Source organism: Labeo rohita, chromosome 23 (assembly GCF_022985175.1).
Source record: "Labeo rohita strain BAU-BD-2019 chromosome 23, IGBB_LRoh.1.0, whole genome shotgun sequence".
Classification (NCBI taxonomy): domain Eukaryota; kingdom Metazoa; phylum Chordata; class Actinopteri; order Cypriniformes; family Cyprinidae; genus Labeo; species Labeo rohita.
Window position 1 is genome coordinate 30,452,657 of NC_066891.1, and position 21,722 is coordinate 30,474,378.

The 21,722-nt window shown below is 39.9% G+C and overlaps 1 protein-coding gene across 1 annotated transcript; it reads left to right on the top strand.

Moving 5' to 3' along the window:
* The first annotated feature begins 203 nt into the window (after positions 1 to 203).
* On the top strand, positions 204 to 21,448 carry si:dkey-9l20.3 (alpha-tectorin). The gene is made up of 19 exons (XM_051095900.1): positions 204 to 387; positions 2,840 to 2,860; positions 4,684 to 4,811; positions 4,905 to 5,171; positions 5,504 to 5,633; positions 5,719 to 5,846; positions 5,929 to 6,195; positions 6,285 to 6,380; positions 8,563 to 8,692; positions 9,438 to 9,565; positions 10,296 to 10,562; positions 10,646 to 10,741; positions 10,890 to 11,019; positions 13,124 to 13,225; positions 13,346 to 13,530; positions 13,667 to 13,821; positions 20,090 to 20,332; positions 20,705 to 20,867; positions 21,232 to 21,448. Exons 1-19 carry the CDS (start codon positions 204 to 206, stop codon positions 21,310 to 21,312), a joined length of 2,901 nt encoding a protein of 966 aa, XP_050951857.1. The 3' UTR covers positions 21,313 to 21,448.
* Positions 21,449 to 21,722: the final 274 nt, after the last annotated feature.

Consider the following 21,722-nt stretch of genomic DNA (forward strand, 5'->3'; position numbering starts at 1 on the left):
GTCTGCATCAGTTCAACAACTAGTCAGATAGTGAACACTTGTTCTTCTTTAACCAGGGGCGGGGGATGTGTAGAGCCTGTCAAACAGCATTAAAGTGTCAACATCAGGCTAAATTACACAAGAACACAAGATCTCTGACAAATGTGTAGAACAGTTAAAGACATTGGACTTTGAAGGTTAGACTTGCCTAGCCCTGGATTAGAATGCAAATCACACCTGTTACACCTGTTTGGCTGAATGGGCGATGGTCCATGCTGGAATTTAGGGTGGAAGGAGAGCAGACGCAGGAGACTGGATGGTGGGACGAGGTGGATTGGAGCCATGGGCTCCTCAGGTCCAAGCCACAAAGACTCTCGGCAGACCCAAGATGGAGTCCCACCACTGAGAGTAGGTGAAACAGAGGGACTGATGGGGGATGGAGATGACTGGACTGCAGGAGTGGCTGAGTGCTGAGGAGACTGAAGAACTACACAAAATCCAAAAAAAAAAAAAAAAAAAAAAAATTAAGTGGTTTTAATCATTACAGTTATGTTTTACTATGTTAAAATAACTGAGTGGAGTTTAATTGTGTTGTTGGAAATATTCTTTTAGTGAACTCAAATGAAAAAAGTTCACAGTTTTTTTTTTTTTTTTTTTTTTTTCAAAGCATGCTTTGCATCAAAAAAACAAGGAAAATAAATGTTAAAATTAAAATGTTATTTTGTACAAGATTAACAAGGCTTGGCAAGGCTTGGTGTGGCTCTCAGCCCCGCCCCATTTGTCATAAAAATTTAAAGCTCTACTAATAAGTTTCCTCAAATGCTCTTGCAAGTCCACAATAGCTGTGTCTCATTTTGAAGGCTGCACTCTCCAGAGGGAGCATTTGATGGCCACATGTATCATTGAAGCTGTTTTATTTCAGAAAAAAAACAACCAGTACATTCCAAAGTAATTAAGAAATGACATTAATTATGATACATTTGAGGTTACACTTTATTTTGACAGTCCACTTTAGACATTCTACTAACTATAAGTAACTTTGCAACTACATGTCAACTAATTTTCATTAATTTGCAACTACATGTCTACTAACTCTCAGAGCAGACTGTTAGGTTTAGGGTTAGTAGAATAAGTTGACATATACTTGCAAAGTTTAGAAGAGTGTTAGAAGATATTAGGTAGACGGTCTACTAATACTTTCATGACTAGTTGACATGCAGTTGCAAAGTTACTTACTGTTAGTAGAATGTCTAAAGTGGACTATCAAAATAAAGTGCTACCAAATTGGATAATAGTTGCTTTACTGAGGAGACATATTTGATGAACTATAAAGCCAATAAATGCGACCTCCGTAGGGCACGGCCTTCAAATAGAGACAGCTAATGTCTATCTTCTCTATTATCTTCTTTCCTGACTTCTTCTACCACCTTTCTGCCCGAGGCCAAACTTGTCCTCATGAGCGCTTGATGAGCCACCAGCTCAGTACCATTCAGACATGTTTCCTTGCAAAAAAAAAAAAAAAAAAAAAATAGAATATACAAACACACACACACATACACACACATATTTTCTGTCATGGAACTTTTGATGGCGCAGGCTGATGGGTCGTTAACAAAAACTTATCACAGCATTAAATTGCTTGGCACAAGCTGATTGATTCATGTTGCATATGTAGCCAGTGAGCTTGCTGCTTTACATTTAAATAGCTGGTTAGCATTCACTAGAGCAGTTCGTAACGCACTTTAAGAGTTCCTCTGAAACCCTCCACCTTCCCCAGCTCTACCTGTATAGCTATGCTATTATTATATATGCTGTGTATTGCCAGTAACAAGTTCCTGTGCTTGCTTTGCAGCAGCAATAATCAACAGCAGTAGACCAAAGACCAAATACATTAACATTGTCAGCACTGCTTTTATTAGAATTTTTTATTTTTATTTTTTATTTTTTCTCCATTGGACTGTTGCTGTTAAGCATTATTTTCTTTTTCAAGCACTTCCCAAACCAGTTGTCATTTCTGAAATAACATGCTAAAATGACTTTCTTTAAGAGTTCTGCAAAGTGATTCAAGCAATTAAAACAACATTGTTGGCATAACTTTGAAGAGCTTTGGGTGGGAAAAATGTAATTTGCTGAATTTCCTTAAGTAATATGCATTCTTTAACTTCACAAAACCGGTTTAAAGTGTCAAGAGGTCGCCTATGAAGGAATTCAGTCTAATATTTGTGATGTAGCATGCCAAAAAGAATGAGCAAAATTAGGGTATGAAAATTTAATCATGTACTGTACAGTATATGTTAAGGGGTGTGACTAACATCAGACCTTACCCTCATAAATATTTAAGATCACCATTGACTTCTGATTATAAAAACAGATATTGCCCCAAACTCCTCAATTTATGATGACCTTAAAGCAAAAGGTTAAAACCCCACCCAAAACACTCAGATATAAATACAGACACAATAACATTTTGAAAGCATGTGTCCCTCAAACAGCAGGAGAGAAGTTTCTCACATCTATTCTTCAAAAACATCACAATTTTTTTTGGAGAACTAGGTAAGATTCTTTTTATCATAATGTTATTTTATTTTATTATGATCATCTTTATTTTATTGGTTTAGCAGTTTTTGTTTACTAACGACAAATGCTAGATAAAATGTTGTTTATGTAAACATATGTTTGGTCTTTTACATAGTACATTGTGACAAATCAACAGAAGGATGGGGAAACCCGCTCCATTATATGTTGTAGCACTGCTGTCACTTCTTGCCAGTAAGATTTTTAACTCACTGACAAATGATAGTTAATCCATTTATATTTACTAGTATTTCATCTATGTTCTGTTCTGCTCTCACTCCACTAGGTGAAATAACTGAGGCTCAAGGTAATTATTATGCTAAATGTGTGCGTGTAATGCTATTAAACCATATATTACATGTTTTCCACAACCCAGAATAAGAACAATTTACGCAGATCAATTGTTAATTTTAATTCAGAAACAAGGATATGTATTAGTGTGCAGTTTTAATCATCCATCTTAGTTTTTTTTTTTTTTTTTTCAGTAAAAATTTTAAAGCATTTTACGGATACTGATAAATTCTACACATTTATGACCACTGCTGTATGTTCAGGGGTGTGATTAAACTTTGTTAACATCAGGGGATACACCTATAGTCTGTTTTAGACATACGATTTATACAGTGACTTATACCAGAAAAGTTATGTAATATTTTTAAGAGCTGTTAATTTACCATTAGACTGCTACACTTACCGTTTGTAATCTAACATTTAATGTATTTTATAATAATTTTCCAATTATCCACCATTATGCAACAATGCATGTTTTTTTATTTAGAAATTAAAAAAAAAAAAAAAGTATTTTAATATTCCATTATTAATACTGAATAGAATAAACAGTAGAAGAAAAAAAAACAAACAAAAAAAACAAAAAAATCATTTTATTACATTCTACTAACTTGCTTCTGTCAAACTGACAGTTTAAAATAAGGTCTGAATTTAACAGAGAACAAATTTAAAGCTTCAGTCCATAACTTTTTTTTGTTCAAAATGTACAAAATTTATACAATAAGCGAGTACATCCTGAATCCATTTTCCAAACCATGTTTTGGCTTATGCTGAATCACTTTCGGTGCAAGTTTTTATATTCGGACTGTTTTAGTTGGAGTAGCCCAGTACCTGCATGATTCGTCATAAACATACAGAAGAGAGAAGTAGCTCCGGCTACAGTGTTCTTCCGCAAGACGCATGCAGTTCTGTTTATTAACTGCTAGAGTGCCAAAAGTTATGGACTGCAGCCTTAAATTAACTTGACTTGGCATAAACCATGAAACATAAAACTCACCAACAGAGGTTACAGGAAACAAAGCTAGTCAAGGAAAGGACTATATATAAACACATGTGGACTAATGACTAAAGACAATCAAAGCAATCAGAACAATAAATCAATGGGAAGACAACACATAAACCACATGACAAGATCCACAAATAAAAACATAACATGTAAAACAAGGAAATCAAAAACAGATATAACAGGTAGATTTGAGATTGCCTTTCACGGTTTCTTACATAAACCTCACTCCAAACCAAGACAATATGTGACCCTGGACCACGAAACCAGTCATAAGTGTGAATTTCTCAAAATTGAGATTTGTACATCATCTGAGAGCTGAATAAATAAGCTTTCCATTGATGGTTTGTTAGGAAAGGATAATTTTTGGCTGAGATACAACTATTTGAAAATCTGGAATCTGATGGTGCCAAAAAAACAAAATATTGAGAAAATCACCTTTAAAGTTGTCCAAAAGAAGTTCATAGCAATGCATATTACTAATCAAAAAATAAGTTTTGATATATTCCGGGGTGTAGTGCAACAGTCTGTGTGTATAGACAGGGTGAGAGAGACATCTGGTGGTGAGCGGACCGCAGGTCACTGACCAGATTCATGACAATATTACACCAGCATTTAGCCAGGATGTAGTTATGTTGCTGTGATTCACTGATAAATTCAAATAGAAAATCAATTTATGCTGATTAAGATGTGATTTTGGGGTATGTGAAAATACTTTTACTGAATTTGAATAAATCTGAAATTGCTTTTATTTTATTTTATTAGAATAGTGCATTTAATTATTATTATTTTTTTTTTTTTTTAAGTCTTAATAATGTAATGCCATTCACACTCTTTAGTGCCAGCTAATTTCCTGCCTTATGGGCATGGAGACACAGTAAATCCCATTTCAGATGATGGAAGCTCTGGAGCCATTTCCTTGCAGCAGCCTTTCAAATACTTTGGACGTACACACAGTCGTCTCTTTGTAAGAAGTGGACTTTTTAATTGGTTGCAAACTTATTTATTTTTCATATTTTAGTCAAATATTTGAAAGCTTCTCTCTCTCTCTCTCTTTTAGGTGAACAACAATGGCTTCATTACATTTACAGAGCAGATGTTTTCCTACGTCCCCTTTCTGAACTCTAGAAGAGATATCATTGCTCCTATGTGGACTGACCTTGACAATAGACGTGGTGGAACTATCTCCTATCGAGAGGATACAAGCAGTGCTGTACTGGTGCAAGTCACTGCAGCTGTTAAACAATATTTTCCTAACATACCGTTTACTGCCACATCAGCTTTTGTGGCTACTTGGGACAGTGTGCCGTACTACAGTGGTGGAGGGGTAAGACCTAATGTTTTTACTAACAGCTGATGCACCTCTTTCTTTAGAAGATTCTTAATGCTGTTTATTGGTGTTTTGAAGGAGGCCACTTTCCAAGTGGTTTTAGTTTCCAGCGTTCATCGCTCTTTCATCCTATTTAACTATGGTGTTATTGCTGCAACAAGACAAATTTGGTTGGTGAGTGGAAGAATACAAGTCCTTAAACATTTTACAAATAATTTACAATTATTGTTATTATTATTATTATTATTATTATTTTCTCTCTTCCCTTTAAACAACATTCCTGTACTAGAAAAACCTTAAGCTTTAATAAAATATTTTTATTTCTACAGGCTGGTTATTATACAATGGACTCTGTCAATTCTTTCACAATTCCAGCAGCAGGTGTCCCAGAGCTCTCTTCTAGCAGTAATATTAATGAGAACGGTCGCTGGTCTTTCCGTGTTGATGGGTCACCCAACTGTAAGCCAATATTTAAATGGTAAAACTTATAAGCTTATATTACTTTAGATGGACTAAACAATTGCTTGTCACTTATACTTTATAGTGCCAACAATGTTCCTACCTTTTGGGGATAGAGAAGTACTGAACCCCCCTTCTGAGGATGGAAGCTCTGATGTTATTTACTTGCAGCAGACTTTTAAATACTTTGGACGATCATACAATCAGATTTTTGTAAGTATTACTTTTTTCCATTGAGGTTTCTTCTTAAATTCCCTTTAAAGCACTATTTAAAATTCTCTATTTTTAATTTTAGGTGAATAATAATGGCTATCTAACATTTACTGAGCCATTGTCCGCCTACGACCCCTCTCTGGTTTCCGCAAGAGACATCATTGCTCCTCTTTGGACTCGCCTTGACAATCGACAGGGTGGAACCATCTCTTATCGAGAGGATACACGCAGTGCTGTACTGGCACAAGTCACTGCAGCTGTTAAGCAATACTTCCCTAACATACCTTTTGCTGCTACGACAGCGTTTGTCGCTACCTGGGACAGTGTGCCATACCACAATGGTGGAGGGGTAAGACTTACAGTAATCTTTGAATATCAGTGAATGGTCCGTCTTGTTTGCCTGGAAGGTTTTGAATGCGGTCTCTTGGTGTTTTCAAGGTGGTCAGCTTCCAAGTGGTTTTAGCCTACAATGTTCATCGCTCCTTTATCCTGATCTATTATGGAGATAATGCTGAAACAGGACAACCTTGGCTGGTAAGTAGAGTTTGCATGTTCTCCCCATTTTGGTTGGGTTTCCTCTAGGTCCTCCGATCTCCCCCACAGTCAGAAGGTAAATTTGTGATACTAAATGGCCCGTAGGTTTGAGTAATGGTGTGTGCACACCAAAAGTTAGTTTAATTATTTGCACGAGTAGATTATATTAAAAGTCAATGCAAAGACGTGAATAGATGAGAATTCGCGCCGGGAGAAAACTCCAGCAGAAGTTTCACATGATGCATTGTCGCACAAGCCAATCAGCGAAGAACTTATTGACACGTCCAGTTTGACACGTCCGGTTGTATCAGAAAATGGAGGAAAGATGGTTTTATTCACACAAGTGACATGAAAAACATCCCGCGAGAGTGATAACGGAAGGAGAATATGTGGACACAGCATAAGAGTGTGTATGTCTATATTTGTTATTATGGGATAGGCTCAGGAATCCCTGCAACTTTATGTAGAATAAGCAGTTTGGAGAACAAATAAATTAATGCAGATTTGCTCAAGAACATACAGTGGGTACGGAAATTATTCAGACCCCCTTACATTTTTTCACTCTTTGTTATATTGCAGCCATTTGCTAAAATCATTTAAGTTTTTTTTTTATCATTTTTTTTTTGCCTCATTAATGTACACACAACACCCCATATTGACAGAAAAAAAACACAGAATTGTTGACATTTTTGCAGATTTATTTGAAAAAGAAAAACTGAAATATCACATGGTCCTAAGTATTCAGACCATTTGCTCAGTATTTATTAGAAGCACCCTTTTGATCTAATACAGCCATGAGTCTTTTTGGGAAAGATGCAACAAGTTTTTTATACCTGGATTTGGGGATCCTCTGCCATTCCTGCTTGCAGATCCTCTCCAGTTCTGTCAGGTTGGATGGTAAACGTTGGTGGACAGCCATTTTTAGGTCTCTCCAGAGATGCTCAATTGGGTTTAAGTCAGGGCTCTGGCTGGGCCATTCAAGAACAGTCACGGAGTTGTTGTGAAGCCACTCCTTCGTTATTTTAGCTGTGTGCTTAGGTTATCCCTGTACTTGGCCGCATTCATCTTTCCCTCGATTGCAACCAGTCGTCCTGTCCCTGCAGCTGAAAAACACCCCCACAGCATGATGCTGCCACCACCATGCTTCACTGTTGGGACTGTATTGGACAGGTGATGAGCAGTGCCTGGTTTTCTCCACACATACCGCTTAGAATTAAAAAGTTCTATCTTGGTCTCATCAGACCAGAGAATCTTATTTCTCACCATCTTGGAGTCCTTCAGGTGTTTTTTTTTAGCAAACTCCATGCGGGCTTTCATGTGTCTTGCACTGAGAAGAGGCTTCCGTCGGGCCACTCTGCCATAAAGCCCCGACTGGTGGAGGGCTGCAGTGATGGTTGACTTTCTACAACTTTCTCCCATCTCCCGACTGCATCTCTGGAGCTCAGCCACAGTGATCTTTGGGTTCTTCTTTACCTCTCTCACCAAGGCTCTTCTCCCCCGATAGCTCAGTTTGGCCGGACGGCCAGCTCTAGAAAGGGTTCTGGTTGTCCCAAACGTCTTCCATTTAAGAATTATGGAGGCCAGTGTGCTCTTAGGAACCTTAAGTGCAGCATAAATTTTTTTGTAACCTTGGCCAGATCTGTGCCTTGCCACAATTCTGTCTCTGAGCTCTTCAGGCAGTTCCTTTGACCTCATGATTCTCATTTGCTCTGACAAGCACTGTGAGCTGTAAGGTCTTATATAGACAGGTGTGTGGCTTTCCTAATCAAGTCCAATCAGTATAATCAAACACAGCTGGACTCAAATGAAGGTGTAGAACCATCTCAAGGATGATCAGAAGAAATGGACAGCACCCGAGTTAAATATATGAGTGTCACAGCAAAGGGTCTGAATACTTAGGACCATGTGATATTTCAGTTTTTCTTTTTTAATAAATCTGCAAAAATGTCAACAGTTCTGTGTTTTTTTGTCAATATGGGGTGCTGTGTGTACATTAATGAGGAAAAAAAATGAACTTAAATGATTTTAGCAAATGGCTGCAATATAACAAAGAGTGAAAAATGTAAGGGGGTCTGAATACTTTCCATACCCACTGTATAAGAATGGTTCCTTTTCCTTCCTGTTCATTTTAACTAGAGATTAACTAGAAACAAATCATACAATCTTTTATTTACTTCCACAGGCTGGTTACAGTACAATGGACTCGGTCAGTTCTTTCACAGTTCCAGCAGCAGGTGTCCCAGAGCTCTCATCAGGCAGCAATATCAATGTGAATGGTTGCTGGTCTTTCAGTGTTGATGGCTCATCCAACTGTAAGCAGATGAGTTGTATAATTGTCACTTTAGTTTGTTGTATTTAAAAACAGTTTAAGTTTAATAGGCACAAAATGGCTGTTATAGCACTGCATTATGCATTTTAAATAATTATTTTGATAATTTAAAATGATTGAGAAAAGCTTTATATCTGGAGACATATCCAAATGCACATTGTAGTTGTGTACACTTTAAGCCTTTTAAAAAGCCTGTGCTTGATGGCAGTGGGGAGTAATACACTACAATGCCAGTAAAGTCTACCAGATTGTAGTGGTCTGCCGTATTCTCCATGGCCTTCCATTGAGCAGCAGCAAACTGAGGGACTGCCCTGGGCAAATTCTGATCAGCAGTAATTTTGTGTCCATAATACTCCAGCTCCATTTCTTTACTTGCATCATTGCATCATCATGTCCTAAAAAACAATATGGAAAACACAAAAATAAACTATTCATTCTTAGTGAATTCCCCTTTCAAACCCTTAACCTAGGGGTGTCAAACTCAGTTCCTGGAGGGCCACAGCCCTGCAGAGTTTAGATTCAACCCTAATTGAACACACCGGCTTATTTGAAAACTACATGGTATGTGTGTTGGAGTAGAGTTAGAAGAAAACTCTGCAGGGCTGTGGTCCTCCAGGAACTGAGTTTGACACCTGTGCCATAACCAGTGTAGTGTTTACAAGCTTTTTTTGGTTTGTTTTGTTTATTTGAAGAACTAAACGATTCCTTGTCACTTACGTTTTTCTTAGTGCCAGTTAATTTCCTACCTTTTGGAAATGAAGAAACTGTAACACCCCGTTTGGAGGATGGAAGCTCTGAAGCCATTACATTGCAGCGACCTTTGAAATTTTTTAGACGCACACACCATCAGATCTTTGTAAGTGTGTTTTGGTGTTGTTTTTCACTTCAGATCTTCACTTCCTGCATCTAGAATAACAAGTGTGTTTAACCCAGGTGGGATGCCTAAGTTTACTTTACTATAAAACAAATAAATCCTAATCTAATCATGACAAATTATACATTGTTGGAAAGGTCTAAGACGCCTAAATAGATATTTTACCATATTTTTGTGATAGAAATTATGTAGGAAAAGTAATAGATTCATATATTTCAAAAGTGCAACTTAAAAAAATCTACATCATAACATGAGTTCTGACATTTGTCACAAAAGACTTTCTTCGTTGCCTTTTTCCCTATCACGCAATAGAAATCATAAGAAATTATATATCAGTTCAAAATTTAAAATCTCAAAATTCATCCTTTGAAAGGCATTTTAAAATCAGACATTGTATTACCATGGAAAATGTACATCAAAATCATTGCAAAATGTTTTCATTAATGAATTGTAAAAATTTAAGTCTGTATAGTGTATTTTTATGTCTGTTTTATAAAAATAGGAGTGACAGTTAAAGGGTTAAGTGAGTATAGATAATTGATTTACTTTGTTCTGGCCTTGATACCTTGATATGTAGAAGATTTTGTTAGTGTGAAAATCAAACAACTGATCCACAGAATTAACTAATAGAAATTGTGACTATTTCTACCTCCACCCATTCTGTCAATAATTACTTTGCTATAAACAAAAAACATTTTATCTTAAATTTTAGGTGAACAACAACGGCTATCTAACGTTTACTGAGCCACTGTCTGCCTATGTCCCCATTCTCAATTCTGGAAGAGACATCATTGCTCCTCTTTGGACTCGCCTTGACAATCGACAGGGTGGAACTATCTCCTATCGAGAGGATACAAGCAGTGCTGTACTGGCGCAAGTCACTGCAGCCGTTCAGCAATACTTCCCTAATATACCTTTTGCTGCTACATCAGCTTTTGTCGCCACCTGGGACAGTGTGCCATACTATAGTGGTGGAGGGGTAAAGTCTAATTTTTGTTTATCAAGGAATTAGTGTTGTCCTGTAAAGTTTTTTTTCTAATGCTGTCTGTTGCTACTTTCAAGGTGGCTACTTTCCAAGTGGTTTTAGTCTCCAGTGTCCATCGCTCTTTCATCCTGATCAACTATGGAGACATTGCAGAAACAGAACAAATTTGGCAGGTGAGTGAAGACAGGTCCTTGTACATTTTACGGATGAGAAGAATGACAAGGAATTGTCCTTGCCTCACTTCATACCTTACATTCCACCCAAAGACACTTATATCTGGAACAGGTTGCAGACCTAACAACGATTCCTTTCCTTCTACAGGCTGGCTACAGCACAGTGAACTCTGTCAATTCTTTCACAATTCCAGTAACCAGTGCCCCAGAGCTCTCTTCCAGCAGCAATATCAATGTGAATGGTCGATGGTCTTTTCATGTTGATGGCTCACCGAACTGTAAGCCAATGAAATGTGACAATGTAAAATTAAATTTAAACATTTGTGAGCTTGATGGGTTTTTAGCAGAAGTTCTCATTCTCAAGAATTCATTCTCACTAATACATTTTCTAGTGCCTGCTAATTTACTGCCTTTTGGAAATGGGGAAACATTAATCCGCACTTCTGATGCTGGAAACTCAGAAGCCATTTTGTTGCAGCAGCCTGTTACATTCTTTGGACGCACATACACTCAGATCTTTGTAAGGATTTGTTTCTGCTTTAAAGATATCTATGAGAAACCTCTGTGAACTTTAAATAATGTTTAACGGTTCTTAAGCAGAACAGAGTAATATAGGTAAATATATCTTTTACAACAAGCACACACACAGATATTCTCGTCTCGGATTTTAGGTGAACATCAATGGTCATCTTACCTTTACTGAACCATTGAATTCCTACATCCCCCTTCTGAATTCTGGAAGAGACATCATTGCTCCTCTTTGGACTCACCTTGACAACAGACGTGGTGGAACTATCTCCTACAGAGAGGATACAAGCAGTGCTGTACTGGCGCAAGTCACTGCAGCTGTTAACCAATACTTCCCTAACCTTCCCCTTCCTTTTGCTGCTACATCAACCTTTGTTGCTACCTGGGACAGTGTGCCATACTCCTCCGGTGAAGGAGTAAGCCATAGTCTTTTTTTTTTTTAAGTGCTCTATCAGTATATATTATCCAGTACAGCAAGATTTCTGAATGTTGTCTGTCTGTTTTTCAAAGGAAGTTACTTTTCAAGTGGTTTTAGTGTCCAGTGTTGACCACTCCTTCACCTTGTTCACCTACGGAAACATTGCAGAGACAACACAACTTTGGCTTGTAAGAATCAGCTTGTTGTTGCAATTTAAAAGAGATTCAGTTTAAAAGCTGCCAATTTACATGTCTTTTGTATGCAGGCTCACTATGACACTGAGGATGCTGTGCATTCATACACTATTTCCTTAACAACGGTGTCTGAACTGTCATCCAGCAGCAATGTCAATGTCAATGGTCGCTGGGTTTTTCATGTTTACAGTGGTAATGTAGTGTCATTTATTTATATATATATATATATATATATATATATATATTTTTTTTTTTTTTTTTTTTTTTTTTTTTTTTTTTTTCATTATCTGCATGGTAGCACAGTACTTCTTTTTTTTTTTTTTTTCATTGTTATGTTGATACCTCTGTAAGGAAGCTTCAAAAGTTTCTGCCTACAAATGTATAACAAAGTGGAAGTAGAGGTCTGATTCATTTCCAGGTTTGTAACTAGATTGTGAGACCACTGTTTGTTAGCTTTTTCAGCGGAAGAGTAAACAAAGCAAGGGGTATTTCTGTTCCATTATAGGGCAGTGGCTTGGAGCTACCAGAAGTGAGGGGGCACAGTGAGGGCATATTTATTGCTTAATTCTATTTATGAGTGTGACATAATTATTCTAAGTTTAAAATCATTCTGTTTACTTAATTTATTTGAATATGTATGCATGGTCTAAAGCAGTGTTTGGTTAGCCAACCCTGCTCCTGTAGGGCTACCTTTCTGCAGAGTTCAGTTCCAAGACCTTCATTAGGTCTGTGAGTCTCCTGCATATTTATAGCAGATCCCTGGTACTCGTAAATTATATACATTATCTCAGAAATTGAGTGAGAGAGATGAGAGAGAGAAACAAATTCATAATACCTTTTTCATTATAGGTAATCAGCTGAGATGCATTTAATGTTTCCAACTGATAGGTCTATACATTAGTCTTGAATAGGGCTTTTCACACTGTGCTTAACACTGGGATATTGTCGTTCATAACCTCACTTTTATCTCAGGTCAACCGGCAGCCAACCTTGTGGCTCATATTCACATGTTTTGGACTCGCCACGAAAGACAACACGTTGTATTAAACAATCATTTTTTGAGTGCAAACTAATGTCAAATGATGACAGAAAACACATAAATTTAAATGAGGAACAGAAGTTCCATTCTTACCTTTATAGTCTGAACAGTCCATTCTGGAAAACTTGATAGTACTGTTGACAATATATTGACAATAATAAATTGACTTGTTTTACTGTGACTTTCCCTCTCTTTTCATGTAGTTTGTGATACTTTAGGCTGCACTGGAAATGAGGTTTGCCGTTTTAGAGATGCCTATGGCTGTGGTTGCTTAGAAGGACAAAGACCTAATCCTAAAACCTTTGGTAGGTGTTACAATGTTTTCTGTAGCAAATGTACTGCAATCTGAATCAACTCTAACTGCAGATTGTAATATACTGTAGGCTAATACAAATGATAATTCTCTGAATCTTCTTTATCCTCAGATGCCATTGAGTTTTGTGCCAGCAGCACTGGCACAATGTCTTTATCCCGTTGCCAGCTCTTTGAATCTGATGTTCCTTTTGAGACCCTGCATCTAAATGACCCCAGTTGCTCAGGGACACTTGAAAATGACAGAGTTCTGTTTCATTTTGACAATGAAGGCCACGTATGTGGTACCACTTTAACGGTATGGCTTGGTTCGTTACCATTTTTTCACCAATGCTGCTACTGATAATGTATTTTAATCCATACATATTTGATTGTATCAACAAATGTATGATTAGTAAATTGTCTAAGACTAATATTTGTTGATGTCTTTACAGAGCAATAGCACTCACTTCATCTACCAAAACTCCATTCAGTCTAACTTGCCAGCGGGTGTTATTACAAGAGAGAGATGGATGAACATTGCCTTTTCTTGTGCATACCCTCTGATCCAGACACTGTCTATGCCAATGGGCATCAAAGCTGAACAGGGGTAGGAAATTAATATCAAGTTTCATGACTGCAGTGATTTTGGTAATGTACCATACGCCAAATGTTTGCATCATTCTCTGGTGAAATCAAGTGTAGCGTTAGATCTGGCAGGACACGTTAGTCAAGCTCGCACCAGCTGATTCTCAGCTGATCCATGTCTAACTATAGGAATACAACGCCTATCTCAGCATTCATATATAAGGTCCTTCAGTATTAGCAGCAGCTTCACATTGCTCAATTACCCTTCTCCATCCCCGGCTCATCCTTTCGTCCAGTCAGGATTCAGCCTTCTAATTCTCCTTGGAATCAGGCTAATTTCTAAAATGTATACATTAGATTATGAACATTAATGATCTCTGCAATACATTTATGTTGGTTCTATTCTGTTACACTGTGGCAGTGGTTTTCAAACCTCTCCGTGAAGTACAGCACTGCACATTTTGCATATCTCCCTATATCTGACATACTCACTTCAGGTCTTGCAGTCTCCACTAATGAGCTAATGGGTTGAATCAGGTGTGATAGTTGAGGAAGACATGAAATGTGCAGGGCTGAGGGTACTCCAGGACAGGTTCGAGAACCACTGCACTAGAGGGTTAGTGCTGCTCTCCCTGCTCTTATCCATGCTAGACTGTGCAGGAAGTAAACTCCTGTTTACTCCACTACTAAAGCCTGATTTGTTCATGTTGTATAGCTGCACATACTAATGACGCTTTAGCCCGCCAGACAGGAAGGAGCCGACTGCTGTATAAGTTGGCTTAGAGCGCCATTTAATGAGACACTTTCCACTAAAGCGGCAGTCATCGTTTTGCATGCAGCTGAAGCAACTGAAGCGACAGTCATTGACTGCCATCATCATCGACAGCCATCATCAGCAACAGTCATCATTTTGCATGCAGCTTCATAGCATTGTAGCTTATACAACACTTGTTCCCTTATCCTAGGAAACCGAGGTTATGCAAATAACCAGAGCGTTCACTTTCGAACGGTCTCTCCCATTGTGTGAAACACTATAGGGGGAATGCATCCAATAGCGCTGTGCTATAAGCAAGAGCAGAACAGGGCTCGGCCCTGGTGCGGGGGCCTTTGACGCGTCGGTGGATCCGGTGGCCTCTTTAGCTGGTAGGGACGTTGTTACCATCTGTCAGTATCCACTCTGCAGGGGGGCAATATAGGCGGAGGACGGACTTAACCTGGGTGTCTATTGTCTTCTGTAGTCTGGGAGTTGACTGAATGATGGGGTGGGGGTAGTTTTTCCTCTGCTGTGGGGTCCGGTGGGCCGCCCCGGGCTGCCGTGGGCCCCGGTCTGGATGGGCCTGGGCCTGGGCCCCGGTCTGGATGGGCCTGGGCCCCGGTCTGGATGGGCCTGGACCCCCTGCCCTGGGCAGATTTGGGGCAACGGGGGTGCCTATGGGGGTCAGCGGGGGAGCTGGCTCCAGGGGGGTACTTTGCCCCCTCCAATGATTTCCTCCCCATCCCTAATGCTTCCCTTCTCCCGCTCCATCACACCAACATACAGGTAGGGTTTTGGGGTGCGGGTGTGTTGCTGGGATGCAGGGGAGGTGGTACTCCTCTGTCTCCTTGTGGCCACCTGCATCTCAATCATACATCACAACTTAGACACTCTCATTACTTACTGTCACATGACACATACATATAGGGCCTTGGGGGTGGGCACACTGAATGGCATCCAGGGGGCGGTCTGTTCATTCAGCCTTCTCTCTGGTGCTGGTGCCCACTTCTCAATTTTAAGTTACACATAGACATTGAGGGCTCTTGGGGAGGTGCCGATTTGACACGAGCTGGCGGAGGGTGGTTAGTGTCTTGCCCCTCCCCTGTTTTAAAGCACTTTAGAACAACACACACCAACACTACATTTGAGCGGGTGAGGTGAGGCATGGGGTCTTCTTTTTTTTTTTTTTTTTTTTTTTTTTTTTTTTTTTTTTTTTGTTCTCTGTTCTTTGTCCGGGGCTGGGGGCTGTGAGGACGAGCTGGCCATCCGGTCGGGGTCTGGGCTGGTGGTCTTCTCTGCTGCTGCGGGGTACCGGGTGGTCTTCCTGTCTCCACGCCAGAGTGAAGAGGGTTCAGCTCCGGGGTCTGGCGCTGATTGCCCCTCTGGGGGTAGTGGTGCCTGGATCCAGGAGTATAGAGTACAAATGGGGAGTGTGATTGTGGGTACTGTGTCCATTTTTGTATGTCTACATGTGGGGCGAGTGCGTGAATATTTGTTTGCGTGCATGAGGGTGGGAACGTGTGCTTGTATATATGTGTGCCTGTTTGTCTATGTCCATGTGTCAGGTCAGGCCTTAGACTCCGCCTCACTCATCATCTCAGGCCCCCCACCACGCCCTGCCGGTGGAGGATGCCCCCGGCCGCCGGTGCGTTGGTGGTTTCTCGCTCCGGGGCGGGATGCTCGGGTGAGCGCTGGCCCGATCTCGGCGGTTGCTTGGCGGGGCCTGGCCCCCCTGGCTTTGCTGGGCCCCGGCTAGGGGTGGGGGCCCTTGGATCGCCGGGCCCAGGGCCGGTCTGCTCTGGTGTGGCCGGCTGCCGGCGGAACCTGCGGGCTTGCCGCCACGCCCCCCTGGGACGTCTGCATTGTGGCTGCCGGATGATCCCCCTCCGGGCCCTCCTCTGCCCTTTTCTGGGTGGGGGCCGCGGTTGTCCCTGCGGTGGTTCTCCTGGGACTCGTGCTCGGGGGCATCCGGATGTTTGGGCCCGGGTCTCCTCCATGTCTGCTTCATACCTTGCGGGGCGGGGCTGTGGTTCCCCACACACACTATTAAACATTTACATGGAAGAACCTTATGAACACAAACGCGCTCACACACACAGGTGTGCACACAGGTGTACACACAAGCATTCACATTGGTGTAAAAACAGGTGCTCACAGACACACACTGTCTTGATCTGCTGTTGCTTCAAAACATGTTTTGTAATATTAGTTATGTGTGCTGCACAATAACATTTAACATGTAGTATTTACTGTGATTTATATAGATGTTGGTTGTTGCTGCAGTTACTCTGCTGTTGTGTTTTCTCCTTTTGTCAGCAGGTATGGAAGCAGATTATCTTTTTTTTTGATCTTTCTCTCTTTCTCTATCCTCCTTCTCCTTTTTTTTTTTTTTTTTTTTATTTTTTTTTTCTTCTCTCTCTCTCTCTCTCTCTCTCTTTTCCCCCTCTTCTGTTGACTTTCTCCCCAATTTTTATTTTATTTTATTTTATTTTTTTTCCCCGTTTTCTCTATCCCCCCGGTCTTGTCTGTAATAGTATGGTTAAATAAAAAGGTACATAAAATTAAATTAATTAAATACATAAAAAAAAAAAAAAAAAAAAAAAAAAAAAAAAAATGGCCGTGAATGATGATAACATAGCTACACATACACACTGTCATGTGTTATCTGTGTTACTGACAGGCCGGGAAAAAAAAAAAAAAAAAAAAAAAAAAAAAGCAAGAGCAGAACAAAGCCACTATGAGAGCCCAGTCATGGAGTGCCGGCGCTGAGGGCTCCTGCAGACATGAGCTAAAAGTGTGACCTGAACCATCTAGGCTGAGGACTACATAACATAACCCACTCTACTTACAAAAGGGCATTTTAGGTAACTTAAGGTCCTGGGGTACGCTAAGGCGCCGGCGGGAGCACTCGCATATTTTCCAGATGACAGTAAAAACAACTTGAATTGCTTTCTCAGTTTTGATTGGACACATAAAAGTAATACATCACCTGAATCTGTAGAAAGTTTACTTGCAAAAGCAGGGATGTCAAAGTAGAAGGCGATGACCAGCCGGCAGCCACACAAATCTCATCAACAGAAATCCTGGATGAGGACATTCCTCTGGTGGAGTGCCCCTTACACCTATAGGGCACTGCAAGCTTGCTGAGGCTTGTAGCACGTACTATCCAGTGAGACTATCTCTGCTTCATGACTGGCCTTGAAGCAGACCTTTGAGATCTGAAGCATAGAGCTGTTCTGAATGCCTGAAAAGGCCGGAGTGCTTAACATAGACTCCGAGAGTAGATTGGGACCTTGCTCGCCATCTGCAAAGGGGGGCGCTGGAAGGGTGATAACTTGATCTCTGAATGGAGTCGAGAGCACTTTTGCCGTGTCTTTGCTTGAGGATGACTCTACAGCCCCAAACTCAAGACAGGAAGCACTGACTGAGAGAGCTTGAAAGTCACCCACTCTTGGAGAAAGGTTAACACTTGGGAAATGTCATATTAGAATGGGTCAAGGCTGCATGTTGTACATGATCAGAAAAGACTGACCAGTTCCGTGCATAAAGGCATCTTGTAGACAGTGCTCCAGCAAAAGAGCTGGAAAGGAGTTGTATTTTGAGGCAAAGAGATTCACCACTGCTTTGCTGAAGACCAATCAGATTGTTTGAACTATTTGGAGATGCAGTCTCCATTCCCTGGACAGCATGTCTGCCACTTGGTTCAGTCTGCCCAGCATATGAACCACTCTTAGCGAAAGGAGTTTGCCTTGTGCACATAACAGGAGGCAACCAGCCAACCTATGAAGGGAGCATGACCTGAGACCGCCTTGGTGATTGAATTAGGCTACCACCGTCATGTTGTCCGAGTGGACGAGGAAGTGGTGCCCCCTTAAGGCCAATAGGAAAGTTTGTAGGGCTAGACAAACTACCGCAATTTCAAGGCTGCTGTTGTGCAGCCGTTGCTTCAGGTCTGGTTCTGGTTCACTTCACCCTTGTACAGAGCGTGAAACAGGCGAGAAGTTTTCCAAGAAGCCATGGCTCTGATGCAGCAGTGGGTTACCCTGACATAAAGCATGGGATGGGGCATGGACTTGAGCCAAAATTGGAGGGGTCACAATCGCTGAATAGTCAGGGAACCCTCCTGCGTAATCCAAGCCCGTATTTGGGCTGAATAAATAATCGCCCCTGCACGTCCTGATTTTGCTGAGTTAGATGTGTTCCTGGATCAACATATTTTGTTGACCCTGGAACAACATTTTAATCCAAAAATTTAATCTTGACCACATCCCTACACCTAAACCTAACCTTACCCATGAGTAATCCCTAAAATCAGAGGAAATGATAGATGAATGATACTGATGTACAAGCACCAAATACTGATTGTAAGCCTAAACTTCACAAAAACTATAAACTGTTTTTTTTTTTTTTTAAATCTGATTGGTTAATCACAATATTGTTCCAGGGTCAACAAAGATGTTGATCCAGGAACATGTCGTACTTGGCAAAATCAGGTTGTGCCAGATGGGGTGAGCAGCAGCGACCTGTGAGCGATGTGTCTCTGTTTTGATCTGGCTAATACCAGCCAGTCGTTGAGGTAATTCAGAATGCAGATTCCCGTCTTTCTTAGAGGGGTAAGAGCCGCATGTATGCACCTCATAAAAGTGTGTGGGGCCAGATTGATAGTATTGACAGGCCGCACCTTTGAATGTAAATCTGAAGAATGGCTTGTGGTGGCAGACTATCTGGATGTGAACGTATGCGTCTTTCAGATCCACTGATACAAACCAGTCTGAGGGACCTATATGTGCAAGGATCTGTTTCAGGGTTAACATCTTGAACGGCAAGAAGTAACCTCATTCTATGATTTTTAGAACACATTCTGACATATCCAAGATAGCTTTCCAAGCCTGAAGCCGGATGGCAAGAGATTCTAATTTTACGAACAGCAGTTCGCCACACAAGGGCTTCTCCAAAGCAACCTTGAAATGAGGAACATTGTTAGCAATTTATCATAACAGCTAACAATATTTGCAGTACACAATAGGCAATGGGCAGCATGGCTCCCAGAAAGAATTTTTGAGTATGTACATTAAATTATAATAATATGTTAATTTATTTACTCAAGTGTATTTTACTGAAGTAAAATTTACACGAGTGATGTTTTATCAAGGTATATGTATTGTCAGTATATCATTTTTGTGCTTTATCCACCCTTTATGCAGTTCTGCTTCCCAAGTAAATAAAACAAAACTGTTGCAGTCATAATTTTTATAGTTGCATAATTAACATAACAGATTAAAAATGAAGTTGCAGTAAGCTTGTGCAGTGTTTTTCTGTCACTTATAAGACTTTAATGAGATGCATATAAAAAGAAAAATGACAAATCAGTTAAGAAACAACCATTTTGTGCAATTCAATTATTTATGTTTCCCAAACTTACTGTGCAGTTGTGCTTATTTTCAAGTGTTTGGTGCAATTTTTTTTCAGCGCTCTTGTTGTATGACCATTGCTTATATTAAAAAGGTTAATATAACTTCTACATTTTTCCCCACAGTGTGGTAAGCATAGACCTTCCTGGCCAGGGCACATACCACATTCGAATGATTCCTTATAATGACGCACAGTTTACCAGCCCATATGAGGGGAATGTAGAAGTGCAGGTAAACCAGCAGATATATGTGGCGGTTGAGGTGGAAGGAGTGGATAGAAGCCAGATTGCAGCAGTTCTGGACAACTGCTGGGCCACACCAGTTAATGATAGTGACTTTCAAATTCGCTGGAATCTGATTGTTAGAGAGTAAGTAACTGACTTAAAGTTTCTATGGTTAACTGATTATATTTGTTCTCATCTCAGAAAGGGAATTTTGTGTAATTATTATAATTATTATTATTATTATTTTATTTTATTTTTTTAAGTAAATTTTGAATATTCCATATGTGCTGAGTTTGAATTAGGCCCCCCTAAAATCCTGTTTTGAGGCACGGTACTCAATCCTACCTTTTCCCCACATTTTTAGAAAACTATATATATATATATATATATATCAAACAAAGTTGTTTCTAATGCATAGTTCAGAGGAAACATTTTGTTTAGACCAATCTGTTTGTTTTACGTTTGTGGTTTTGGAGCACAAAGTGTTTATACATCTCATTCCCTTTTTTTCCCTAGATGCCCCAACCCTGAAGATGGTACAGTGGAGGTTTTACAGAATGGTATTGACACAACAAGCCGTTTCTCCTTCAGGATGTTCACCTTCACAAGAGCTTCCGATCGTATCTTTTTGCATTGTCAGGTTCACCTCTGCCTAGTGCAGAATGGCAGATGTGCACAGGTACCATAATCAGTAACCATAGCTTTTCTAAAATGATCCACACCAGGGATAGGCAAGCGTTGGAGTGCTGCTGCCCTGCAGAGTTTAGCCCCAACCCTAATAAAACACAAGTGAACATGCAAATCAAGGTCTTCACGATTACTAGTCTACAGGCAGGTGAGTATTTTTTTTTCCAGGGTTGAAGCTAAACTCTGCAGGACATCGGCACTCCAGGCCAGGCACATTGCCGATCCCTGATCCACACATTGCATTTCTTTGACAGTAACCACAAAGCAAATTATAAATATTATGATGCAGTTGTTTTGACATAGTGTCTCTCCTTGTAGATATTGTGTAAGTAATGTTAAATGTTTGTCATCTTCAGTCATGTCACCCTGGAAATAGACGCAGAAGGCGCAGATCTTTGGACTCCTATCACTCTGCAGCGATCACCATGGGTTTTTAAAGCTGTAAACAACCCTGCTTGATGAAAGATGAATAACACCATTTAGATAATTTTGTCATTATAAAGAAATCATTAATCGATATAGTGAACAATACATTTTTTAAGGTGGGACTTGTGATTACACACTTGATTTCTATATATAATTTACATTTTTTTTTTCCTTTTTCTTTTACAATGGTCATGAAGTAATACTTCCTTGAATAAACCTGCTAAACTTTGAAACAACTATTTGTATTTTATTTCAAGTGTTTGTGTATAATTGAAGAATTAATTAAGTACCCAAGTGCACTTTTTGAGTTCTTAATGCATTGCAGAAGATATGTAGAGATATGTGGCATTTCCTTCAAGTCATAAATACCAGGGTGATGTGATGTCAGTGAGTCCTAGGTTGAAGTGAGAGCGCACTATTG

Excerpts from the sequence above, each read along its gene's own strand:
- si:dkey-9l20.3 (XM_051095900.1), top strand. The coding sequence starts at position 204 with ATGCAAATCACACCTGTTACACCTGTTTGGCTGAATGGGCGATGGTCC. Across the intron at positions 5,634-5,718 it reads TGTTGATGGGTCACCCAACT|TGCCAACAATGTTCCTACCT; the intron begins GTAAGCCAATAT and ends TATACTTTATAG. Across the intron at positions 8,693-9,437 it reads TGTTGATGGCTCATCCAACT|TGCCAGTTAATTTCCTACCT; the intron begins GTAAGCAGATGA and ends CGTTTTTCTTAG.